The sequence below is a fragment of the Octopus sinensis genome, linkage group LG17 (assembly GCF_006345805.1).
Source record: "Octopus sinensis linkage group LG17, ASM634580v1, whole genome shotgun sequence".
Taxonomy (NCBI): domain Eukaryota; kingdom Metazoa; phylum Mollusca; class Cephalopoda; order Octopoda; family Octopodidae; genus Octopus; species Octopus sinensis.
This window is the reverse complement of record NC_043013.1, coordinates 45,674,925-45,699,467: the sequence shown is the minus strand read 5'-3', so window position 1 is coordinate 45,699,467 and position 24,543 is coordinate 45,674,925. Positions and strand designations below refer to the sequence as shown.

At 34.2% G+C, this 24,543-nt stretch overlaps 2 protein-coding genes across 5 annotated transcripts in view; one reads left to right on the top strand and one right to left on the bottom strand.

The window, feature by feature from the left end:
- Positions 1-14,043, top strand: part of LOC115220837 (protein adenylyltransferase SelO, mitochondrial) — a 39,434-nt gene extending 25,391 nt beyond the window's left edge. Inside the window, exons 12-13 of one of the 3 annotated variants that reach the window (XM_036510546.1) lie at positions 269-273; positions 14,033-14,043. In XM_036510546.1, the coding sequence (XP_036366439.1) occupies positions 269-273; position 14,033 (6 nt within the window). In that variant the 3' untranslated portion in view covers positions 14,034-14,043. Of the gene's footprint in view, positions 1-268; positions 274-820; positions 1,000-2,991; positions 5,976-14,032 lie in introns of those variants that run through there. The other 2 variants (XM_036510545.1, XM_029791016.2) reach the window with 2 other exon arrangements.
- A 3,926-nt stretch (positions 14,044-17,969) lies between these two features.
- Positions 17,970-24,543, bottom strand: part of LOC115220838 (forkhead box protein K2) — a 132,474-nt gene continuing 125,900 nt past the window's right edge. For both annotated transcript variants that reach the window (XM_029791017.2, XM_029791018.2), the window contains exons 7-8: positions 22,153-22,475; positions 17,970-18,848 (exon numbers count right to left, since the gene is read on the bottom strand). In XM_029791017.2, coding sequence (XP_029646877.1) covers positions 18,729-18,848; positions 22,153-22,475 — 443 coding nt within the window. In that variant the 3' untranslated portion in view covers positions 17,970-18,728. The remainder of the gene's footprint in view (positions 18,849-22,152; positions 22,476-24,543) is intronic.

Below are 24,543 nucleotides of genomic sequence, written 5' to 3'. Positions count from 1 at the left end.
CATATATATGTGTGTGTGTGTGTGTGTGTGACTGGCTTCTTTCAGTTTCCATCTACCAAATCCACTCACAAGGCTTTGGTTGGCCTGAGGCTATAGTAGAAGACACTTGCCCAAGGTGCCATGCAGTGGGACTGAACTCTGATCCATATGGTTCGTAAGCAAGCTACTTACCACACAGCCACTCCTATACCTATCAAAGGGATGTCTAAGGTTGTATCATCATTTTTCTCTCCATGATGCTCTAGTGTCAGTGAGACTGACAACATTCTTTTAGTTCTTCTGGTAGTTTTGTGTACAGCATGAGTTTGATCAGATTTTCAGATAATATTTGGGTAATATGACTCATCCAATGTGAGGTTTTCCTGAAGAAGAAATCTTCCATATTTTGGTATCAAGCTGGCCCTAGAATCTCACTGCTGGAAGCCTTGTTCCTCCAGATTTTTATGATTGACCGCTGGGATATCATATAGGAACATAGAGTTTCTTCCATTAACTTTCGTACAATGTCCAAGTTTTAGCACCAAGCAAAAGCAGTGACTCAGACAACTAACTGCTCTGTAAGTCTTACATTCTGGCAATAACCAGACTACATTCAAATAACTATCCATTCCTCCTAAAGAACTTCATTTCTCTGAAATTGTTGTATCCATGTTTACCTATTAACCACTTACCAGGTGACAAAAGGTAAAACTAATGTGTTGCCTGTCTTCCTCGGTCAAATTAAAAAAAACCTTTGTAATGGTCAGGTGCACGTTTTCTTATTCCAGTCATCTGTATAATTTATGCTTTGAATTGGTCAGCGCCATGCTTTATACTGTAGGTTTGTACTACGCAACTATATCGCAGAGAATGCTATAAAAGCTGCCGAAGGTGGTGATTTCTTTGAGGTGCGCCGGGTTTACAGTCTTCTTCAAAATCCTTACACTGACAGCACAGAAGTGGATGAGGTTTCTACAAACAGATTAGATATATCTTCAAATACTGATAACACTGATCAAGGTAGGATATTCTTTTGTTATTTTGAAATGAGTATGGTTGCTTGGCAGAGTTGTTAGAATAGGTGGTGAGCTGGCAGAATCGTTAGCACGCCGGGCGAAATGCTTCACTGTATTTCATCTGCTGTTACTTTCTGAGTTCAAATTCCGCCGAGGTCGACTTTGCCTTTCATCCTTTCGGGGTCGATTAAATAAGTACCAGTTATGCACTGGGGTCGATGTAATCGACTTAATCCATTTGTCTGACCTTGTTTGTCCCCTCTGTGTTTATCCCCTTGTAGGCAGTAAAGAACTAAGAGTTGTTAGACTATCAGATGGGGTGCCAAGGGCCAGAACAAATACTGCTAGTGTTCAAATACTTCTGAGATCAAATCCCAGAGAGACAAGCTTTGCCTTTTATCCCCTTTTTTTGTCAATAATAAAGTATCAATCAAGTACCAAAATCAATTTCAACTCTCTCTCTCCCTCACACACATACACTTGCTCAATTGGCCATATAAAAAAAGTGTTCACATTGAAGTCTCACTAATCCTTTAACCACTGTTCTATGGAGACAAGAAAGATAATTTTGATATTAAATCTTTAAAACTTTCTGATGATGATGATGACAATGATAGTGATGATGATGGAGAAGAAGAAACTATACTACTGTATATCTTGTAGGTGATTGAGTTACTTTCCATTGCTGACAAAACAGAAAGACGCAGAAATGCACATGTACTATAATTTGATTATGTTATGCACAGTCCAAAACAAAATGTGCATTTACACAGGTTTGGGTGAAGAATTTTCTCCTGGGACTATTTTTGAAGTGTTATGTCTTGTTACAACTGATTACAATCAAATGTGTCAAACATGGCTTTACATGGTTATAATTTATCCAAAGCTGCTTCAGTTAACATTGATTAGAAAAATTTCATTTTATTCTTTCTCCAGTGTTAGTAATTTTGCAAATTTTTCATTCATTTTACAATAATCTAATTCTTTATAATACCATCTATGGTTAATTGTGATTTGTAATGCCTTTTATCGGAGGAGTACATGCATAGTGGTGGTGCATGGCTTAGTGGTTAGGTTGTTGGACTCGTGATTGTAAGAGTGTGGTTTCAATTCCTGGACCTGGCAATTCCTTGTATTCTTGAGCAAAATACTTCATTTCACATTGTTCCAATCCACTCAGCTGTTGAAAATGAGTAATCCTACAATAGACCTGAGTCCCATCCAGAGAGGAATATATATATATATATAAATTAAATTAGAGATAAAACACTATTAGGCAAATCAAACAGTGAAAAACATAAACCAAAACATAGAAATAAAATTAGTTAATATAATATATAAAATATAAAATTCAAAAATTTAAATTATTTAAATTTAAAGTTAAAAATTTTAAATTATTAATTTATATTTATAAATTTATATATATATATATATTATTTTTATTTATATTTTTTTATTTATTAAATATATATAACTATCAAAAAGTATTAAAAAGTTTAATATAAGATAAAAAGTAAAACCACTATGATCGTTTCATGCCCATAACCTAATTCAAATAACAATAATTTAAATTCAATTAATAATTCGAATTATGGTTTTAGTCAATCTTCAGGTTAATGATAATAGTTAAATAATAATCAAATATATTTAAAAACAATATTTTTTAAAGAAATAAATAAAATAATAATTTTTCTTATAGAAAACTCTATTATCAAACTAGAAACTTTAACGATTATGATTATGTCAAACAATCGATTATAATGTTAAATATTAATTTATAAATATATATGTCACAAGAACTGGGAAACTAGTCCTATGCTTCCTATCAGGGGATTCAATTTAACCTATAAATTCAATTGTAAAATGATTTGCTATAAAACAATGTGTAGAAATCACTGAGCAAATATTTCAAATTTCTATTGAATAATTCTTCAGATCTTCCTCGTCTGTAAAATGTTCTGTTCCTCATTAAATATATGTTTCTGTTTTATTGCAGCTTCTTCATCTTGTGAAGGTGCCGTTGCAGCAGCGGCCGCAGCAGCCGGTCTTGAGGACTCCAGTGTTTACAGTTCCTCAGGATTCAGTTATGACTGCAAACCTCCAAGTTGGGCTTATGATATACGTGTCTCCTGATCTTCATAAATTATCTCTCAATACTGCACCGTAGAAGCACTTGTTACTCACAAATACACTTTATTAATATTCTTGAGGGTGGCCAGCTGGCAGAATCGTTAGCATGCTGGATGAAATGCTTAGCGGTATTTCACCCGTCGCTACGTTCTGAGTTCAAATGCCATCAAAGTCAACTTTGCCTTTCATCTTTTCGAAGTTGATGAAATAACTACCAGTTACACACAGTTATTAACTAGACCCTTCCCTCAAATTCCAGGCCTTGTACCTATAGTAAAAAAGGATTATATTCTTGAGGGTGGGAGGACAAGTTCAACAAAGTTATGTCTGGCCATTTAGAATAAGGAACTCAAAGATAAGTCTGACAAAGGATAAACATTTAATCCCTAATTGTTACTTCAACAAAATGTGTTTTGTTCAACAAACAATTGCATTGAATGTTTACACTTTAGTATAGTTGTTTATTATATTATCACTTCCACTTTATCCAACATTTTTATCACTAGGGATAACATCCACCTGTTGTCCACCTCTATATTCTATAAACCCCATTTATTCTGACTTCTGTATCAACTATTCTTCCATCTTCACCAACTGCACAATAAAGACCCCCCACTACTGCCACCACAACAACAACATTCACTCTAAATCTAAGGAGATCCAACACTTTCTCAATTGTGGCTGTCCTTGATTTGTTGTGAATATTGCACATTACTAAGCCAGAGCTATTAGTCATGCCATCACACTCGTGTTGAGCATATATTTAACTGCAGACTAGCTTCCCTTCTATTTTACATCTTGTCCATCTTCTACTTAATATCTTGTCCATTTTCCACTTAATATGCATGCCCCTCCATAACTTCTACTTTCTATCCTCCAAGCTTTTGATTCCCAATCTTTCCCTGGCCACTTCTCTACGCCACACAATTACTTTTCTGTCAGACAAAGGGTCAATCTTCAAATATCAGAACCGCTTCTTTCCATATACAAATTTAACAAAATTTAGATTTACTACAACCTACATGGTCGACGGAGGGCACAAGAACACAGAGTATTTGTATGATTAAAACCCTTAATCCAGTAAACTAGTGAGTGACCTTAAGCTTACGGGTAAACAAGAATTGAACTTTGGTGCTCAAAATGCTCTGGCTCTGCTGAACTTCAATAGAATATTACAGTAACAGTTTTTGCCACAAGAAGTAAATAAGTAATAATTCTTATTACTAATGTTGTGTTTAGCGTGACAGAGATATATCTTAACACAGTTTTTCTAAGAATATAGAATTAACCATATTTAAATTATCACACAGACCTTAATTAATATTTAGTGTGAACAAGTGCTTCTATGGTGCTGAAATAAGCCAAACAGATTGCTAAGAATGTTGGGGAAAAGATCTTGGAGAATTAACAAACTTGAAAGTCATTATCAAAAAAATAATTTCTCATATCATAAAGTTTTTGCGTCTACTCCCACCCACCCCTTCATTCTGCATTATTAAAACAGATAGGTTAAGAAGTACTTAGTTGTCCATTTCCATTATTTGGATCCTGGTTCTTCACAAAGATATACAAAGGAACTAAACATTAATTCATACTAACAATTGCAGGATTAATGAACCCTAATGTCGCTTTCTCTTCGTTAATAACAAAATAAATTCCCTGATTATTATTATTGTTATTATTGAGGCGGTAAGCTAGCAGAATCGTTAGCACACTGGGCAAAATACTTAGCGGCATTTCGTCCATCTTAAAGTTCTGAGTTCAAATTCCACCAAGATCAACTTTGCCTTTCATCCTTTCAGGGTCAATAAATTAAGGACCCATCAAGCACTGGGGTCACTGTAATCGACTAGCTCCCCACCCCTTTCCCAATTTCAAACTTTGTGCCTATTGTAGTAAGGATTATTACTATAATTATCATCATCTCCTAAAATTGCTGGCCTTGTGCCAAAATTTGAAACATGGGCATTGATTGAGCTGGCAGACCAAAAATGTTTAGCAGCATCACTTCCAGCTTCACATTCTGAAGTTAAATGCCACTAAGGTTGATTTTACCATTCATTCAAAGTACCAGTTAAACACTGGGGTTGAGGTTTATGTTAGAAACAAATATAATAATTGCCATGATGAAGGCAGAGGATTGGCAGAATTGTTAGCACAGCAGACAAAATGACTTGTGGACCTTTATGTTCCGAGTTCAAATTCTGCCAAGCTTTTCATCATTGCAATAAAATAAAATACCAGTTACGTACTGGGCTCAGAGTAATCAATCATATCCCTCCTCCAAATTTAAGGCTACGTGCCTTTGTTAGAAATTATCATCATCATCGTTAGGCGAGTTAATTTTATTGCAAACTGCTGACATCAATTACAGATTATCCATTAGCAGAATTATCAGATAATCTATCTAACCACATTATTATTGTTTTTGTTTATAAACATTTAAAATCCTCATAATTCAGTTTGTTCAAACATAAAATTATTATATTGATATTATATCGGATATTAGAAACTAAGGAAAATTGCAAAATGATTAGGTTCACTAAGATCATAAAGATTAAATGTTTATCAGATTAATCATCTTAAAATATTCATCTTATACTTCACTAATTACTTTTCATGTTTGTTAATCCTTCATCTTTTTCCTTGCTGATGTATGATGGGTTTTGCTTAATCTCTCAAGAGGGGCAAATCCTTGACGAAGCAGTCAAAATTGGCTTTTTTTTTTTTTTTTTTTTTTAAATCAACTTTAAACAGTCTAAACATACTATTAAAGAAATATGATTAAATCAGCTTTTCTTTTTTTTTAAATATTTACAAAACGATTAATAAAATTTTCTTATAACAAAATGATTTGAGTTGTGTATGATGACATATTACACGAAAGGATTGTACGCTATGTATTTGTGTGTGTGTGCGCGTATATATATATACGCAGGAGTGGCTGTGTGGTAAGTAGCTTGCTAACCAGCCACATGGTTCCGGGTTCAGTCCCACTGCGTGGCATCTTGGGCAAGTGTCTTCTGCTATAGCCTCAGGCTGACCAATGCCTTGTGAGTGGATTTGGTAGACAGAAACTGAAAGAAGCCTGTCATATATATGTATGTGTGTTTGTGTTTGTCCCCCTAGCATTGCTTGACAACCGATGCTGGTGTGTTTACGTCCCCGTTACTTAGCGGTTCGGCAAAAAGAGACCGATAGAATAAGTACTGGGCTTACAAAGAATAAGTCTCGGGGTCGATTTGCTCGACTAAAGGCGGTGCTCCAGCATGGCCGCAGTCAAATGACTGAAACAAGTAAAAGAGTAAAGAGTATGTATATATTATTGGTTGCACATACTTAGTGTATCCGTTTTGTTTATATGCCAAATTTGCGGCAACACAGCATTCGAGGAAAGGTCCCTACACGATGCCACATGTTAAAGAACACCTGAATGTCACAGACCAGGTAAGACAATTTGCCTCAGAAACAATACACATACACTACAAGGGTGGGCTGAAAAGATCATCAGCTGACTACAAACGAGTGATGCTTGAGCATTTATTTCAACTCTTCCTACTAATAACTGCATTGCTTCTTTCCAGGTAAACTGACGTCAGATTTTTCAAAGAAAACTTCAAAAGTAACTGGTAGCAACTTTTCTTGAAAATGGACAACGTTTGGTGTCCTGATGTTATCAAGTACCTGCAGAAAAAAAGAGATTTAGCCCACAAGGACATTCATGGTAACATGGTTTTTACATTAGGGGATGATGCTCCAGTTTTATCAACAGTGCAAAAGTAGGCAGCTGATTTAGGAGGGAATGTAGAGTCTTGAAGATGACCCAAGGTCTGGACATCCTGCCACCACCAAGAAAAGCATTGATTGTGTTCACTACATGATGATGGATAACAGACTAAATCAAACAGCCAATGCTATTAACAGATCCTGTGAGAGACTTGGGAATATCCTGCACTATGAACTTGCTGTGTCTACTGACACCTGATCGAAAGTACACCAGGCTGATCACATCACAGAAAATCTGACATTCTTTGAGGCAGACCCAGCTGACTTCCTTGAATGTTTCCAAACCCAAGATGAGTGAGGCTTCAACACTGTGAGCCAAAGACAAAGAGACAATCCATTCAGTGGAAACATCCCTAGTCATTTGTTCCAAAACAAGCCAAAATTGTTTCATCTGCAGGGAAGGTGATGGCCTCAGTCTTTAGGGATGCAAAAGGAACTGTTCATTGACTATCTTCAAAAGGGCCAGACCATCAATTGTAAGTAACTAGGCCAACTTCTTTGTAAATTAATCTCTTAGATATGACATTTTGAATTTTAAAATCTGTTTCTTTAAAGTTAACAGGACAAGTATGATCATCAATATACAGAAATGCTGGAAACCTAACTAAATACTGATTTAGACTAAAACTGCTGGAACAGATATCAGAAAGTGTGCAGTTTCCTAGTAATTTCCAAATGTAAAAGCTACATGGTTTAGTGGTTACGGTATTCAAGTCATGATCGTAAGGTCGGGAATTCAATTCCCAATGGCCTATTGTGTCTTTGAACAAGACACTTTATTTCACATTGCTCCGATTCACTCAGCCCTAATTCAAAAGGACCAAGCTCAGCTCCTAACACGTTAATTTTATGAGCAGGCTGTTTCCATTGACTGGATCAAGTAGAACCCTCGCCATCATAACTGGGTGCCAATATACATAATTTCCAATTGATGCGATGCATGTGGCCCAGGGTTCTTGAGTAATAAGAGAAATGTACAAAAACTACTTAGTAATTTATAAAGTTTGTATGTGTGAACAAGCATCATAGTGCCTATATCAAGGATTTGGAACAGATATACAAAAAGAAAAGGTCAGATCAATTGTATACACAATAAATCGCACAAGAACATTATTTGGTTTTTGTTGCATCATTAATGCGACATACTTTCATAGTATAAAGTTCTTTCTGTTGGTATGCATAGATTTGATCCGTTGTTTTCAAGAGTGGTACAGAATAAAGACGTTATTTCTGAATCTACAAGGTCCTAGATGAAAATTCTGCTTTGGACTTTACTATTTGATCTGTTTCAACATGAAATCAACTTAGTTTGTATTACACAATCAGGCAGTGGGGAAAGGCGGGGAAGAAATCACCTCAATTTATAATACAAACCTAAAGTGACATTTTAGAGCAAATCATTTACTTGAATCTTATGGACAGACTTACTGGAGACAACACCCCTAGAAAACCAAATATTGGCAACATTTTGTGTATATAACTACTTACAGGTTGATAGTGGTCTGCGATATTAAGTCAATAAAACAAAAACATAAAATGAGGTCTAAAAACAAGGACAAACAATTATCTGCAGTGCAATTATTTTTGTCCTATTAGTGGGAAACTGTTGCTTGAATCCCCAGATATAGTTTAGTTCAAGTTTGAATCTGAAACATCAATTTAACCCTTTCGTTACTGTATTTATTTTGAGATGATCTGAGTTCCTTTCAATTACTTTAAATATAACAAAGAATTTAGTAAAATAATTTAGTTATCACTCAGCTAGTGTTAGGAACATAAATTGTGACTAAGGTTTGGTGGAAGATTTTAATACAGAACTTATGAAAACAAGATACTTGTATGTAGAACCAGAGCTGGTTTCAGCCAGGTTGGTAATGAAAGGGTTAAACCAGTCGTATCTGGCTCAATCATTCTGCCAGTTTTATGTTCAAACTGGCCAGATCTAGCCTCTCATACATACCCTATGATATCATTTTAAAATTATATTTTGATATCAAAATAAACAATCACATCAAAATCTCGACGCTAAAAGATAATCTATGATTAATTTAAGACAATACTAATAAATAAGCTTTGATAAACATCACCCTTTTTAAGCCTAGCCAGGCTCATGGGCCCAGTTTCCGTGGCATGTGTTCCCCCCACCTGGATGAGACTCCAGTCCATTGCAGAGTTACTCAAGAAACAGGAAGAGAGAGTGAGGAAAGTTGTGGCGAAAGAGTACAACAGGGGTCGCCACCACCGCCTTGTGGAGTTTTTAGGTGTTTTCGCTCAATAAACACACACAACACCCAGTCTGGGAATCGAAACCGCGATCCTCCGCTACCCTAACCATTGGGCCATTGCGCCTCCACAATGCATGTGCAGCTAATTTTCACACCAGTATTTAATCCTTTGATTACCATAATCCTGCTGAAATATATTCCTTTTGTTTCAATTAATTTTTTAAATAATTAAGAATTTAGGAAAATAATGTTGTCATTATTAAGCTAGTGCTTCAATTAGCATGAACTTTGGATGGAAAATTTAATTTCAATCATTTTAAAACAGAATGTTTGTGTCTTAGAACCAGGGACAGCCACAAGCAGGTCGGTAACAAAAAGGATAAGGGCATTTGTGGATAATCAATGCTTTACTGAGAAAAAAATATAAATACTTGATATTTTCTCTCTTTGTAGAAATTTGAGTATCACATTTTGGAATTTAACCCTTTAGTATTTAAACCGGCCATATCCGGCCAAAATATTTAATGTTTTATGTTCAAACTGATCAGATCCAGGCTCTCACACCTACCTTACAATGTTATTCTACATTAAGTAATTACACCATCAAGATCTTGAAGATATAAGATAATGCATGATCAATTCAAATCAATGGGAATCAATAAGCATTATGTTTGATAGAATTATCAGAACACTAAAGGGTTAAAAAAAAAAAGTAATTGAAGTATTCAGAATAAATATTGTTAGTTCCTCACTTTCTCTTCACTAGTAGTGTTTCCTATAATAGCTGAATTACTGAGGAAAATGGTCTAAGTTTAAACTACCACTACTTCTTATTATGGAAAGATGTGTAACTGTGAAACAATTGGTTATAATACTACTCACTAGCAAGAACAATGAATATAAAGCTGGTCAACATTTTTTTAAATATAAATCTCATCATTTAACATCCATTTTCCATGCTGGCATGGGTTGGACAACTTGACAGAAACTGGCAAGGCCAAGCACTGCACCAGGTTCCAAAGCCTGTTTTGGCATGGTCTCTAGATGCCCTTCCTAATATCAACTACTCTACACTGTATACTGGATGCTTTTTTATCAGTGCTTTTTATGTGGCAGTAGCACACACACACACCAATGCTTTTTACATGGCACCTTGGTTTTAGGATCTCTGATATAGATATAAAATGATAAATATCTATATTTTTAATACTAGACGGTTGAGCAATGACTAAGGTGTAGTATATGTTATGTAAACTCCAACAGATTTTCTCAGTAACCCAGTTTGAAAGTGACTGCTATCTTAAATTTTCTTTCATAGCCACTCCTACGCCTATGTGTGGTAAGTAGCCTGCTTACAAACCACATGCTTCCGGGTTCAGTCCCACTGTGCAGCACCTTGGGCAGGTGTCTTCTACTATAGCCTGGGGCCGACCAAAGATTTGTGAGTGGATTTGGTAGACAGAAACTGAAAGAAGCCCGTCGCAATTATGTGTGTGTGTGTGTGTGTGTGTGTATATATATATATATATAATATATATATATATATATATATATATATATATATATATACATAATTACGACGGGCTTCTTTCAGTTTCTGTCTATGTGTATGTTTGTGTCTGTGATTGTCCCCCCAACATTGCATGACAACCGATGCTGGTATGTTTACGTCCCCCGTAACTTAGCGGTTCAGCAAAAGAGACCGATAGAATAAGTACTAGGCTTACAAAGAGTAAGTCCTAGGGGGTCAGTTTGCTCGACTAAAGGCGGTGCTCCAGCATGGCCACAGTCAAATAACTGAAACAATTAAAAGAGAATAAACCATGATTTTTTTTTTCTCTTTTCCCCCCTCCTTAAAAGAATAAATCTTTATATTAGGTCCAAAAAGTAACAGTTGCTTTTCATTTGAAGGACACGAAGCATCTCTTCTTTGGAATTATTTCAATTGAAACCGGTTGATATGTATAACATCATGTTACTCTCTCAAATATTTTATCCACAAAGATTTATCAAGTTTTCTCCAAACTTGCACCTTGAGAATACAAAACACATCCAATCTGGTCTAGTCCTTGTTACCATAATAGGGATGAATTAGACATTCTTCAGAAAATAAAGAGTTTTTGAAAAACATTCACTGTCAGATTTCTTTCAATCCTTTAAATAAAGAAAATGTGAGAGACAGACAGACAGACAGACAGACAGAGACAGATAGAAAGAAACATGAAAGATAGAGTGTGAGTGTATGTGTAATGTAGAGTATCTGGAAGAATCAAGCTTGTACACAGAAACAATGAAGAAAATAAAGAATGAAAAAAAAAAAACATCCAATCGAATGAAATATACCAATTCGATTTCATTCCAATAAAACTTTATTATAAAAGAAAAAGGAGAAGGGACACAAGATAACAAAAACGTAAAAGACCATCTGCAAAACTGAATTGTGATTCTTGACAAACAGCTGGCATGTTGGGAGTTGGTGGTGGTGGTGGTTGTAGTTGAGGTGGTGGTGGTGAAGGTGGAGGTGGTGGTGGTGATAGACAATGAAATTACTTTATGGGATGTGATGAAAGAGTTGGGTAAGAATATTTCTGAACTGGAAATTGAAATTGAACTAAGATGCAAAAACGACTCAATACATGCTGGATATTCTATTAAATGAAATGATATTATATTAATTATTTTATACTAATTACACTTGTTGTTGTCTATCTTTTATTTATTTTTAATGTCTTTGGTACAGTTAGTCCAATTCTAGATTAAATACTTTTAAGCTCTGCTGGTGGCAAAATAAACAGTTAGAAGAACAATGAAAAAGAAAAAAAAAAAAAACAATTTGTAACATATAACAAAATATAACTTTGATGTATTTTGGGGAGGAAAATGGAATTAGGCTTTTATTTTGTTTTATTTTTTCATTTTAATCTAAATGGAGTAAGTTTTGTATATGAGGCTCTGAATTATAAATCATCTTCTTGTGCAAGTTGATTTCCAGAAAGAAAAGACAGTAATGGAACATTTACCAAAGCCTAAATTGACATGGAACAATTACCATGTAGAAATTACCATCATCTATGTTCTGAAACTAGGTAGCATACTCAAATGGAAGTGTTGTAGAAATATACCATCAATAAATAACTAACCCTGAGAACATTAGAAAAAAAAAAAAATAATAATAATAATAACCCTCTCTTACTGGGAGATGGTGAAGATAAAAACATTGGAAAGATTCATTCTTTAGAAATGTAATACAATTTCATGGAATTATTGAAATAGATATTTGTCTTTTGAATGGAAGAGAAAGATCAGGCAAAAAAAAAAAAAAAAAATGACACTGACAATAGATTTAATGAATTCGACAAGAATCTTGCACAAGACTCATGAATAATGGTACTACTACATGTAGCTTTTTTTTTTAGGTTTGTCTCAGACTAACAATAAATCTCAAAAGAATTGAATTGTATACAGTCTTGTATTAAATACATATATTTAATGCTAACATTACAAGAGAGCTTCTAGCTGACAATGTTAAGACTAGCCAGTGCAGGAGGACAACCACCGAAGAAAAAAAAAAAAAAAGATTGTCAAAACTGCCCTAGCCAGCAGTAGAATGGTAATGGGTTCACAAAAGACTGCATGTTGATCTTTTTTTTTTTCTTTCTTTCTTTCTTGAGAAAATTTAACGGCACATCAAACAGCAGCAATATAATAAAATATTTTCCTTTTTTCTGTTTTTTAATATAAAATTTCAAAAATCTTCCAGCAAGAAGAAAATATTTCTATTAAATATCCAATGAAAATGATTAAGCTAAGAGTCAACAAAATATTTTTGAATTTGATTTTAAGTTTGTTTCAGGACTGCATTGAGGAATAATAGAGAAATTGGTGGACACCGACACCAATTTTGATGTAATTAAGGCTTAGGCCAATGAGATTGTCACAATCCAAGGTAAGGGACCAAGGATCAGTTGAAAAAGGTATTTTGAAAAAAAAAAAGGGGGGGGGGTATGGAAAAATGCTTTGAGTGAAACATCTGAGAAGAATGGTGAAATATAAACAGTGTAAATGCTTTTTTTTTCTGTATCTTTTTTCCTGTTTTTCTCTTTTTTTTTCCCTCTTTTTTTCAAAAGATAGAATGAAATTTGGTTATTTTCCAAGATATCAAACTGTAAAATAGATGATTTAGCTGTATCAAACCTATAATACAGATCAACAAAATAAATATTCTAATAACTGAACTTCATGAGGTCATTTAGCAGTCAGAGGTGCCACATTTATACGTATGGTATAGTGTAATACAACTGTACAAATCTCTCACAAAGTCAGATTATTAAATCTGTTAGAATATACTTCCAAAAATCCATTTTCACATTTCTATAGAAGAGCAGTTAATAATAATAATAATAATGTAAACAAAACTACTCTCATATGTACAACACTGAATGAACTATCCTCTCAAAATGGTCATCCTTTTTTTCTCTCTTTCTCTCTAAGTCTCACTTTATTATCCTAAATTTGATGAAAACATGACCCAAAAGAAAATATAGAAAAAAAAACTTCAAAAGACTCTGGATAAAGGCAATCAACTAATTAGAACTATATGTTTTAAAGGCACGTTCTAATGTATGCTCAAAGGAGATGTTTTGTTAGGTGAAGAATAAAAGCAAAAGGAAAAAAAAAAATCTTCAATTTTCGGAAATGTGTGTTTTATGAGATTAATGAATAGAAGATCCTAACGAAGCAATCTAGTGTTCGACAGAATTAAAAAGGAGATAAGAGTTGCATCGAAATAACTGCTCAAATGATAATGCAGTCAAAATCTTTTAAGCTGAAATATTTTTTCCTACATCCAATTTGTTTATCAATAAACTAATTGTAGGGGATTTTAGTTATGAGCAGACATTGAGAGAGATAAGAGTGAAGAGAGGTCGTTAAAAGGCTCTTAGTGACAGGCAGCTATTAGCAATTAATATTAAGATACTCAAGTAACCACAACTAGGACCAGATGACAACATGACTTTTGGATCCAAATTATTTTTTTATCTGCACCAAAAAAAAAAAAAGAAAAAGTCAGGGTTAGCTGGTATATTTCACAAAGCTGATGGTGATATAAAGAGCCATAAATGCAAGCTCTAAAAATATTGGCATGAAACTACCTGTGGCAGAGTTGTCATCTTTTAGGGAGTATTATCTCATTAAATAAAACATTTTATCTGAACTTATAGTGTGGAGGTTTGTTCCTATATATGGGAGGAAAAAAAAATGTCTCACTGATGTGGACCAACTGTTAACTTAATTAGATGAATAAACTAAACAGCACAAATTACAATAAAATAAAACGAAGCTACACACTTCAAACCCAAAAACTGAATTTTTAGAATCTATCAAGAATTTCTTGTTCCATACGAAATTTTCACTGAATAGTTAGATTCAGTCATTTCAGGGTATTAAACAAAGATATCAGCTTAAAGATTATCACATCTTTGACAAATGAATGGATGACAAAGATTCTGGATTATTCTAATTAAAAAAAAAACTTGCATTGGTTAGAGAAAATTAATGATTAAACTCAAGTAGAGCAATGCTATTGGTTGATGAGAAAATTCAGAATGCTCAGACAATGTTAAAAAATTTTCTTAATTTTCTTTTGACTATATAATTCTCCAATTAAATATGAATAATAGCAGTCAACAGGCTTTTTTCAATTAGAAGAATCAGATAATTTTTTTATATAATCCAGGATTTATTAGCAAATATATATATATATATATACACATGTATATATAAAAGAAAAACACCAATCCTTACAGCAAGACAGCGATACATAGTGATAAGACTAACTCTGATACTGGGCCTAAAATCTGTTTATAATTGAGTCAAACTTCACAGTTTAGGGATAATAATAATAATAATAATGCAATTTTTCTTAATGATGGCAGGAAAGTGAAAACCAAAACAAAAATCTAATATTTATTTTAAAAAATTGTAAACTACAATTAATTGGATGGTTTCAGATGCTAGCCAAAAATTAAATGTAAAATACACAGGTGGGAAATTTCTGAAGTTTCTTGTTTGAATCCTGAGGCCTTCACCATAGAATTATATTCATCTTGTATAAACAAAATATAAATGCAATGCTTTGTAGGCTGTAGAGGGGAAGATATTCGAGATGATATTAAAGAAACCAGTTTAGTTTTCTTCAGATGAGGAAGAGGAGGAGGAGACACTTAGTAAGCTCTACAGAACAAATTAGTGAAGAAGAATGCTTACAAGTACAAGCAAATTTCATGTGTAATCAATAAACAATCTCAGAGGTAATTGCTTGACTGAGAAAATTTTATAAACACAAATGTTTGTTTGGTTTTTTTTAGACAGATTCTCAATTATAGAAAAGTAATTGAAAATCTGTCTACAAAACAAACATAAAAATTAAAAGTGTTTCTTTTTCCTAGTTTTAAATTGAAATAAATCAACATTAATACACATGTTTACACTTTGGAATTACTATATATGACAAGTGGGTAGGGTCAAAACACCACATTGCATAGCAATCAGGAATTAAAGAAACAAAAAAAAAAAAAAAATATATATATATATATATATATATATATAATATACTAGGAGGAGAATGCAAATGTTGTTAAGATCTAGTAATTTGTTCAATAATCTGCAAACAAATATCAATTTATTTGTTCTAAAAATGTTAAGCAGTATAAAGCAATAAAAAAAAAACAAAAAACTCTGAAGCTGAGAGAAAGATGATAATAAAACAGCTAGGTAAAGTCAGCTTTTAGGGAAAGTAAAAATTTTAAACTTTTATTACAAAAGATTTCAAACAGAAACAACAAAGACAAAAATGGAAAAATTAATTAATTAATTAAAATTGAATATTTTTCTAACAGTAAATTGATAGAGCCATGTGTTAGGTCAACATAAAATCAAAGTTAGGTGTCAATAACTACCCAGTTTCTTAAGAGTTTAAATAAATCAGCTGTTAGTATGAGTAAGACTACTTCTAAAATATCAAAGTACTTGACAAAGAAGTAATAAATATTCCTTGTTTTCCTTACTAGGCTAAATGATGATGATGATGATGATAATAATAATAATAATATAATAATAATGATGATGATAAATTGTAGGGCTAAAAAGATCATATAACAAGTTTAGAATACAAAATTCTTTAAAGTGTAAACCTATGGAGCAGCTGCAGAATGCTGTGAAATAATTGTGAATACAGCAAAATTTGGAATTTCTGAAAGCAAATGAACAAGAGAGCTAAAACACTCCGATAATGATGTAGAATACATGTCTGTGTATTTGTATGCATGTGTGTGTATGTGTGATTGTGTGTACATATAGACTTAAGACAATGGAAGAAGACTAATACACCTTGTTCATTATCTCTTTCTCAAATCTCTATTCTTCCCCAAATTTTACTGATGACATTGAGTCACACTGAATGTTTTATATAAATACTTGACAGCCAATGAAAAAGCATTTCATTTTTACATGTGTGATGTCCCAAATAACGAAGGCAGTTTCAAAATAAAGACACCCAGTCTTTCTCTTGCCTGTCTCCAAATATTTTTATCTAACTGAAATCTGAAAAATAAATCAAGATCAAAATCACTTGAATGTTTTTTGCATGTAAAAAAAAAAAAAAAAAAATTAAATAAAACAGGTTTAAAAATACAAGAATAATAAAGATAATGGTAAGCAGAGTCTTATTTACAGAGGAGAAAATGGCAGAAACGAGAACCATAGAAAGATAAAGTCTTCTCTTTTGAAGGAGATATATGTTTGGTAAATAACATGAGAGATTGTTCTGCAGTGGAGGGCAATCATTTTTACTTTACAGAACTTTCACTGACATTTCTATTTCAAGGCAACAGAGAACACTTGTTTGTAAGAAAATCAAGCTCTGTTTCAACTTGTTTCGTCACAAGAATTATTACAAGTTGGTGTGGAGAACTTGGTGAGCAGGGGGGGAGAAAAAAAAATATTTCTGATGTGTTTAAGCAGGGTTGAGGGGAAGAGAATGAGAGACGATCAGAAAATTAAATAAAATAGCTTACAGAAATATATAATGAAGCACAGGAAGTTTTGTAGAACCAAAATTTCTAGCTTTGTTTGTTGGATTTAATAAATAAATTCCTGTACAAAAAGAAATTATGTGTGTGTGTATGTTTGTGTATATGTGTGTATATATATATCTATATATATATATATTCATACACACATGTTTTCTCGCTTGTTGGGGATTATTTTTTGTTTTCTTTTCTGTTTAAACTCTACAACTAAATGAAACGAAACTTACTGGATTGAGAAAAGAAAATGAAATTAATACATTTATCTCTCTTCAATCTGTAAATTGTATAGTGACCTTTTTCAATGATATAATCCTTAGCGTGGTATATATATGTAGACAGATGGATCATTTTACCCCAGCATCAAGGGAACATAATCCAGCAAACAGAGGTTCTGATGAAATCAATAGTTAACAGCAAAACAAATACATCACTTAAAGTATATGTATCTCTCTCACATGCACACACATACATACAGACACTCACACGCATACACAGTTATTGGTTTGTTGGCAATAATGCTATAGGATTAGAATGTGGAGCAATTACATACGTTATAGGAATCAGATAAAAAGCGAGACAGAGTATATCTTCTTTTTCTACTATCCTTGTCAAGCTTAATACAGCAATGGAGGACTTTCCATCAATAATATTGCAGTAACTGCTCCTACTATTTTCTACTTTATCTGAAACCATTTTTGATCTTTTCTTTTTTCTTTGTTTTTTTTTCTTTGTTTTTTTTTTTTATCATTTCTAATCAACAGCTTCAGAGTAATGCTTTGTTTATAACCAGTCTTAAATGTTCCTCTTTTTTTTTTTTTCTTTTTGTTTTCCAGACTTGATCAAGTTACTTTAAAATAAACAGGACTCAAGTTTACAAAGAGAGAGAAAGAGCGAAACAGAGAGAGAGAGAGAGAGAAGGAAAGAACATAGACTACATTTTCAGTAAGAGAAGAGAGAGAGGGTCTTGTCAAATACATTGTCATTTTTTTTTTTTTAATTTTTCTTCAAGTTAAATAAAGAATAATATCGTACTTCACTTTTTGCATATTATCAATATTTTAATATTCGTCTTTGATTCTTCAAACAGTCCAGTTAAACTATTTGTTTATGATATATATATATATATATATATATATACACATATATATATATATGTATATATACATATATATTGCATGTATGTATGTGCATATGCATGCAAAGTATAAACTGAAAGAGTGGGGGGAGAGGGGGGCACAGGTGAGCAATGGATAGAAACCAGCAATTGTAGCATATATAAACACCATTGTCCATTTAGGTCCACCTACAGATAAACACTGTAGATCTGTTAGGTGTTGTATGTAAACATCAGCTAATGAAACTCAAGTGTGTGTGTGTGTATTGTTTCTTTGTTTTTGGAGGGGCGGGGGGATTCCTAACATTTTGTTTTATGCCTTTATTTCATTTTGTTTTCAATTTTTTTTTATTTTTGCTTTTTCTTTTTTTGCTTTTTCTTTTTTTAATTAGCATTTTTCAGCAGCCGATGCTGTGTCCAACTTCATTTTCTTAGAATTATGCAAATCGTCCAAGTGGCTATCTTCTCCATCTTGCTTATGCACAGAACCAGCACTACTGTTTGGCATCTGGAAAAAGGAGAAATAATATATATATAAATATATATATAAATCATTGAAATCATCACTGTCACCACCCCCACCACTGCCATCAAATCAATACATTTTATTTAACCAAATAGTTCACAGAATATAAATACGTCACTGAAAGACAATTTACTGCAGTATTCATCCAAAGATAATATCTTATGAATGAGCTGATTTTCAAAACACTATATATATATATATATATTATATATATATATATATTATATATATATATATAAGGCCAAAGAGGGTACGGGCACCGCTATATATATTACATGTAGAAAAATACAAACTGGGACAAGAAAGAAGACGATACAAAAAATAGGGACGGGACATTCGAAGCCTTCAATCAACTGAAGATTGAAGGCTTCGAATGTCCCGTCCGTGTTTTTTGTATCGTCTTCTAAATGTTTTACATTCTTGTCCCAGTTTGTATTTTTCTACATATAATATATATATATAACCAGAGGGAGACAAAAATCATCCTAATAGTGGCTACCAAGAATGCTAGATGCATTTCAGCCTAGATGGGCTTGAGACCCAGGAAGGCATGGAATGAGGTGGTCAAGCACAACCTTCGAACGTTGGGCCTCACAGAGGCAATGACGAAAGACCGAGACCTCTGGGGATATGCTGTGACTGCAAAGACCCGCCAAATGAAGTGAGTTCATGGCTCGCAGGACGGTCTGCGATGCTTACCTTGGATCGTAGGGCGACCTGCTGTGCTTGAGGCGACCTTCTGAGTCAAGTACATCAACAACAAAATAAAAATCAAATGGAAATTGTAGTTGTGATACCCATGCCGGTGGCACATAAAAAGCACCAACCGATCGTGGCCGTTGCAAGCCTCCTCTGGCCCCTGTGCCAGTGGCACATAAAAAGCACTCACTACACTCACGGAGTGGTTGGCGTTAGGAAGGGCATCCAGCTGTAGAAACACTACGAGATCAGACTGGAGCCTGGTGCAGCCTCCTGGCTTCCCAGTCCCCAGTTGAACTGTCCTCGCATGGAAAACGGACATTAAATGATGGTGATGATGATAATGTTTCTACTGCACATTAACAAACAATTTATAATTATCACCTATAAAGCAGGAAATGATTTTTATCACTGTATAACTCATATAGTTTGATCCCCTATCAACATATATTGATTTGGGTCACTAGATCACATTCAGAAAATAAAACTGATAATGGTAGAAATGAATCACTTTTTTTTCTCTATTTTTTATTCTTTTATTCTTTTCAGCCATGCAGCTTCATAGAAAATGGACATTAAATGATGATGATGATGATGACCATTTTTCAATATATTTTACACAGCAATTATAATAAATCTCCTGAGACACTCTTTTTCCCATATATCACAGTAAAAGTCAGAGTGTTTCATTGGTATTTCATTGGAACTAACACTGTGTGCAATAACAACCAAAGCTACTGAGATATTTCAAAGACTAATTTTGAAAGATTTACCTGAAATCCATACAGCGAGTACAAATACATTTTGATGTTGTGTATGTATATGTAAGAGTAAGCGACATTGAGTCATACATAGTACTGGACTAAGCCTCGCCTGGCTTCCGTGCGGGTGGCACGTAAAAAGCACCCACTACACTCATGGAGTGGTTGGCGTTAGGAAGGGCATCCAGCCGTAGAAACATTGCCAGATCAGACTGGGCCTGGTGCCGCCTTCTGGCTTCCCAGACCCCCAGTTGCACTGTCCAACCCATGCCAGCATGGAAAGCGGATGCTAAACGATGATGATGATACTGAATTCAATTCTACTGCTGGTATTTGCTACCAGTCCCTAGGTTTTTTCAAACAGGTACCATATCAAGCCATCTAGAATTGTTACCTGGCATTGGCTGATAACCTTTCAAAGTGACAATGCATCCACCATTCACTCAAAACCTTCAAGTAAGTACCAGCCTGGGTTTGCAGTTATTAACAGAGAGCAAGATAGTGATATGAAGACCAACGGACACGTGTTTGTTTTACATTATGTCATGGCAAGAGCATAAAATATACTAAGTTCAGTGTAGAGAACGAATATCAAACTGTTTGAAAAAGTGAGTATTGTAAATTTTTTTGGCAAGAAATATCATCATCTTACATGGGTCTAAATATTTACAGGGGCAAATTCCCTACAAGCAGATGCCCTTACTATTGCCAACCACCAAATGTTTCCAAACAAGGTAATACTTCTCCACAGCCAGACCCATTTTACAAAACGACACTGCTTTTATGACAGTGACACTCATTTACAACTACCATGTGATGTCAAGACAAGGAGACACACACGTGACAGGCTTCTTTCAGTTTCCATTTACCAAATCCCTTCACAAGGCTTTTGAAGGAATGTGTCCAAGGTGCCACACAGTAGGAGTGAACCGGAAGCCATGTGGTCGGAAACAAACATACTTGATAAACCTATGTCAAGTTAAAGAATGGCTTCTTTTAATCTTTCTTTTTTTTTGTTCTCTTCTTGCAAATTTAACAATCTTCATGTTGTTAGAACAACATTCCCTGACTGCCACAACCCATTTTACTAGCCAAGCAGAGTGAAGCAAGTAAAATTATTTGCCTTGTCCAGGAAAAATACACAATAGCCAAGCAGGCTTGAACTCCAGCAACTTAATATCTTGGGGTCTGTTTTGTGATTGAGCTTTCAAATGCTTTTAAAGACGCATTTTGTTAAGAGACCACTTTTTAAAAATAAAGGGCTATTTAACGTTTTGTTGTTTTTTTTTTTCCAACTCTATTTAACTGTTTAACATTCAGATTTCTTTGTCAAATGTATTGCTTATTTATTCACATCACTTTGAATTAATCATACATTATCTCGCAGCTTCGAAATTTCAATGGAGTGTTTGTGTATATTTAGAAGGACATTGTAGGGTTGGATCTGATTAGTTTTAACATAAAACAGGTAGACTAGTTAGGCCAGGTACGGCCAGATTAAATGCTAAGGAGTTTAAATAACAATTCTGTTACCATATATAAATACTCTTCTTAGTTAATACATTAAAATCTTATTTAACCCTTTCATTACTGTATTTATTTTGAGATGCTCTGTGTTTCTTTCAATTACTTTAAATATAATAAAGAATTTAGTAAAATAACTTAGTTATCATTAAGCTGGTGTTAGGAGCATAAATTGTGACTAAGGTTTGGTGGAAGATTTTGATTCAAAACTTATGAAAACAAGACATTTGTACTGAGAGCCAGAGCCAGTTTCAGCCGGGTTGGTAACGAAAGGGTTAAGCAAATCAAACATTACAACTTACCACTATCGAGGAGAAAGAAGTTGTCCCAACGTCTCCACCTCCCATGGCTGCCATTTGAAGAACAGCTGCTGCTGCTGCAGCAGAATCTGAGACTACAGATTGACTTCTTCCTTGCGACAATAAAGAGTGTGTAGCCGATGGTAGCGCTGTGTTCACTACAACACTATTTGCAGTCTGGATTTGCTGAGCTGTTGCAGGTGGTGCAATTACATTAACAGCGACTGCGGTGTATGGTGTTTTGTTCATACTTTTCACCATTGACACTTGGTTTGCAGCACTTGCTATTGTAGATCCTGTTGCGTTGCTTGCATTCAGAGTACCATCTGGAAGAACAAGGGTAAGACAACAGTCAATTAAAACAGCAATTAGGAAAACAAATCTTGTGGAAATTAACTTACAAATTAGCATCTTTTATCTTTTGTTTCAGACTGTGGCCAAGCTAGAGTAGTGCCAGTACTCACTTAAATCTAGTACTTAATCTATCAGTCTCTTTAACTGAACTGCTACGTCATGGAGACGTAAACACACCAGTTGGTAAGCAGCGGTGAGGGACAAACACAGATACACACACACACACACACATATATATATATATATATATATATTCAAATGAATATGGTATTTAAGTTGAAGGCACCAGAATTTAGTATGGTATTATCCATACAATTTAAAATAAGGTGATTATATATATATATATATATATATATATATATTATATATATATATATACACACACACACACACACACACACGATGGGCTTCTTTCAGTCTCCACCTACCAAATCCATTCAAATTTGGTCAGCTTGAAGCTATCAGAGAAACACTTACCAAGGTGCCACACAAAGTGGGACCAAGTCCAGTGCCATATGGCGGGAAGCACACCCACCTTATTTATCTTTCCAATTAATCTCTCAAAATACTCAAGATTTTAAAAACTTTGTTAGAATCAATTTTAAAGCAACTGTCAGTTTCCTATCGTAAACACAGATTGATGTGAATTACATTTCCTCAAAGAATTTAAATATTTAATTATTAATCTGCTTATCTTTCAGTTTATTCTGCTTTGATCATGTTCAAATATGTGAATAAGAAAATTACAAAAAAAAAATAATTAGACAGGATATTTAAAAATAAAATTTTTAATGAATTAAAATGGAAGTTATACTTAAAATGAAAAATAAAAATAATTTCAAACAGAATAAGAATTAGGTAGGTGGAGAGACGATTGGTATCTAATTAAAAGTGTCAAATAAATGTGTGCTATCTTTTCTGAACTACTCAGTTATAGAAACTGCTATATAACGAGAAGTGAAGGTTAATGGCCAAGTAATTAGGAATTTGGACTTATGGTTGGGGCTTCATCCTCACCCCTCAGTGTCTCACCAGCTGCATGGCAACCTCACTAGTGCTGGTGGTAGGAAAAAGAAAAACCACTCAGCACAAGCTGTAGAGCGGTTGGCATTAGGAATGGTATCCAGCCATAAAAACCATGGCAAAGCAGACATTGTAGTACAATGCAGTCCTTGGATCTTTCAGATCCTGTTGAATCATCCAACTCATGCCAGCATGGAAAGCAAATGTTAAACGATTATGATCATCATCATTAGGTTACGGGTTTGATTCTCAGACTGGGTGGTACACATTTTCTTGAGTAAAAGACACTGCATTTCATATTGGTTCCAGTTCACTCAACAGGAAATGGAACGTCAGTGGTAGTTGGATGTTGATCCTATCATCATCATCATTGTTTGACCATGGTCGAGACAATGGAATTTACCATGCTACGCCAGACTTCACGGTCCATCATGGCATTACAGAGGTCCTGTTGCTGGATGCCTGTATCCCTGGAGATTACATCAGGGTAGGAAAGTGCGCCCTCTGGTATTGCGAGTAGATGGCTTCCAGAGGAGAAGAGTAGAAATTACCTCTTTTTCAGCTCTACAACAATGTCCAGCAAACTGGACTCTCCTACCTTTCACAAGAGATGACACAGGTGGTAGTTTCCCATATATTTGCATTTTGGTTGGATGGCGCTTCCACGAGAGATTTTGAGCTCTCATAAGGAGGCGAGTGTAGGTTCCATCCAACCGCCTCTCAAGCTCCTATGACTGACTGGCATCCCATTCAGAGGGTGACCTGTCCTCTCAGTCACTTAAACACCTCGGAAACCTTGAGGAGTTCCAGCTCCATGAGCCCCTAGGCTTGAGGCATACTTATAATTAAGACATGGAGATAAGACATTTCAAAAAAAAAACAGAGAAAGTTGAAAAGACAAAATATAGGAAAAGAGGAAACGCAACAACTAAATTTTTGTGACATATTGGATGCGGAGTAATCTACAATAACAGATAGCAAAACTTCATCAAATAGATCAACTATCTTTGTAACATT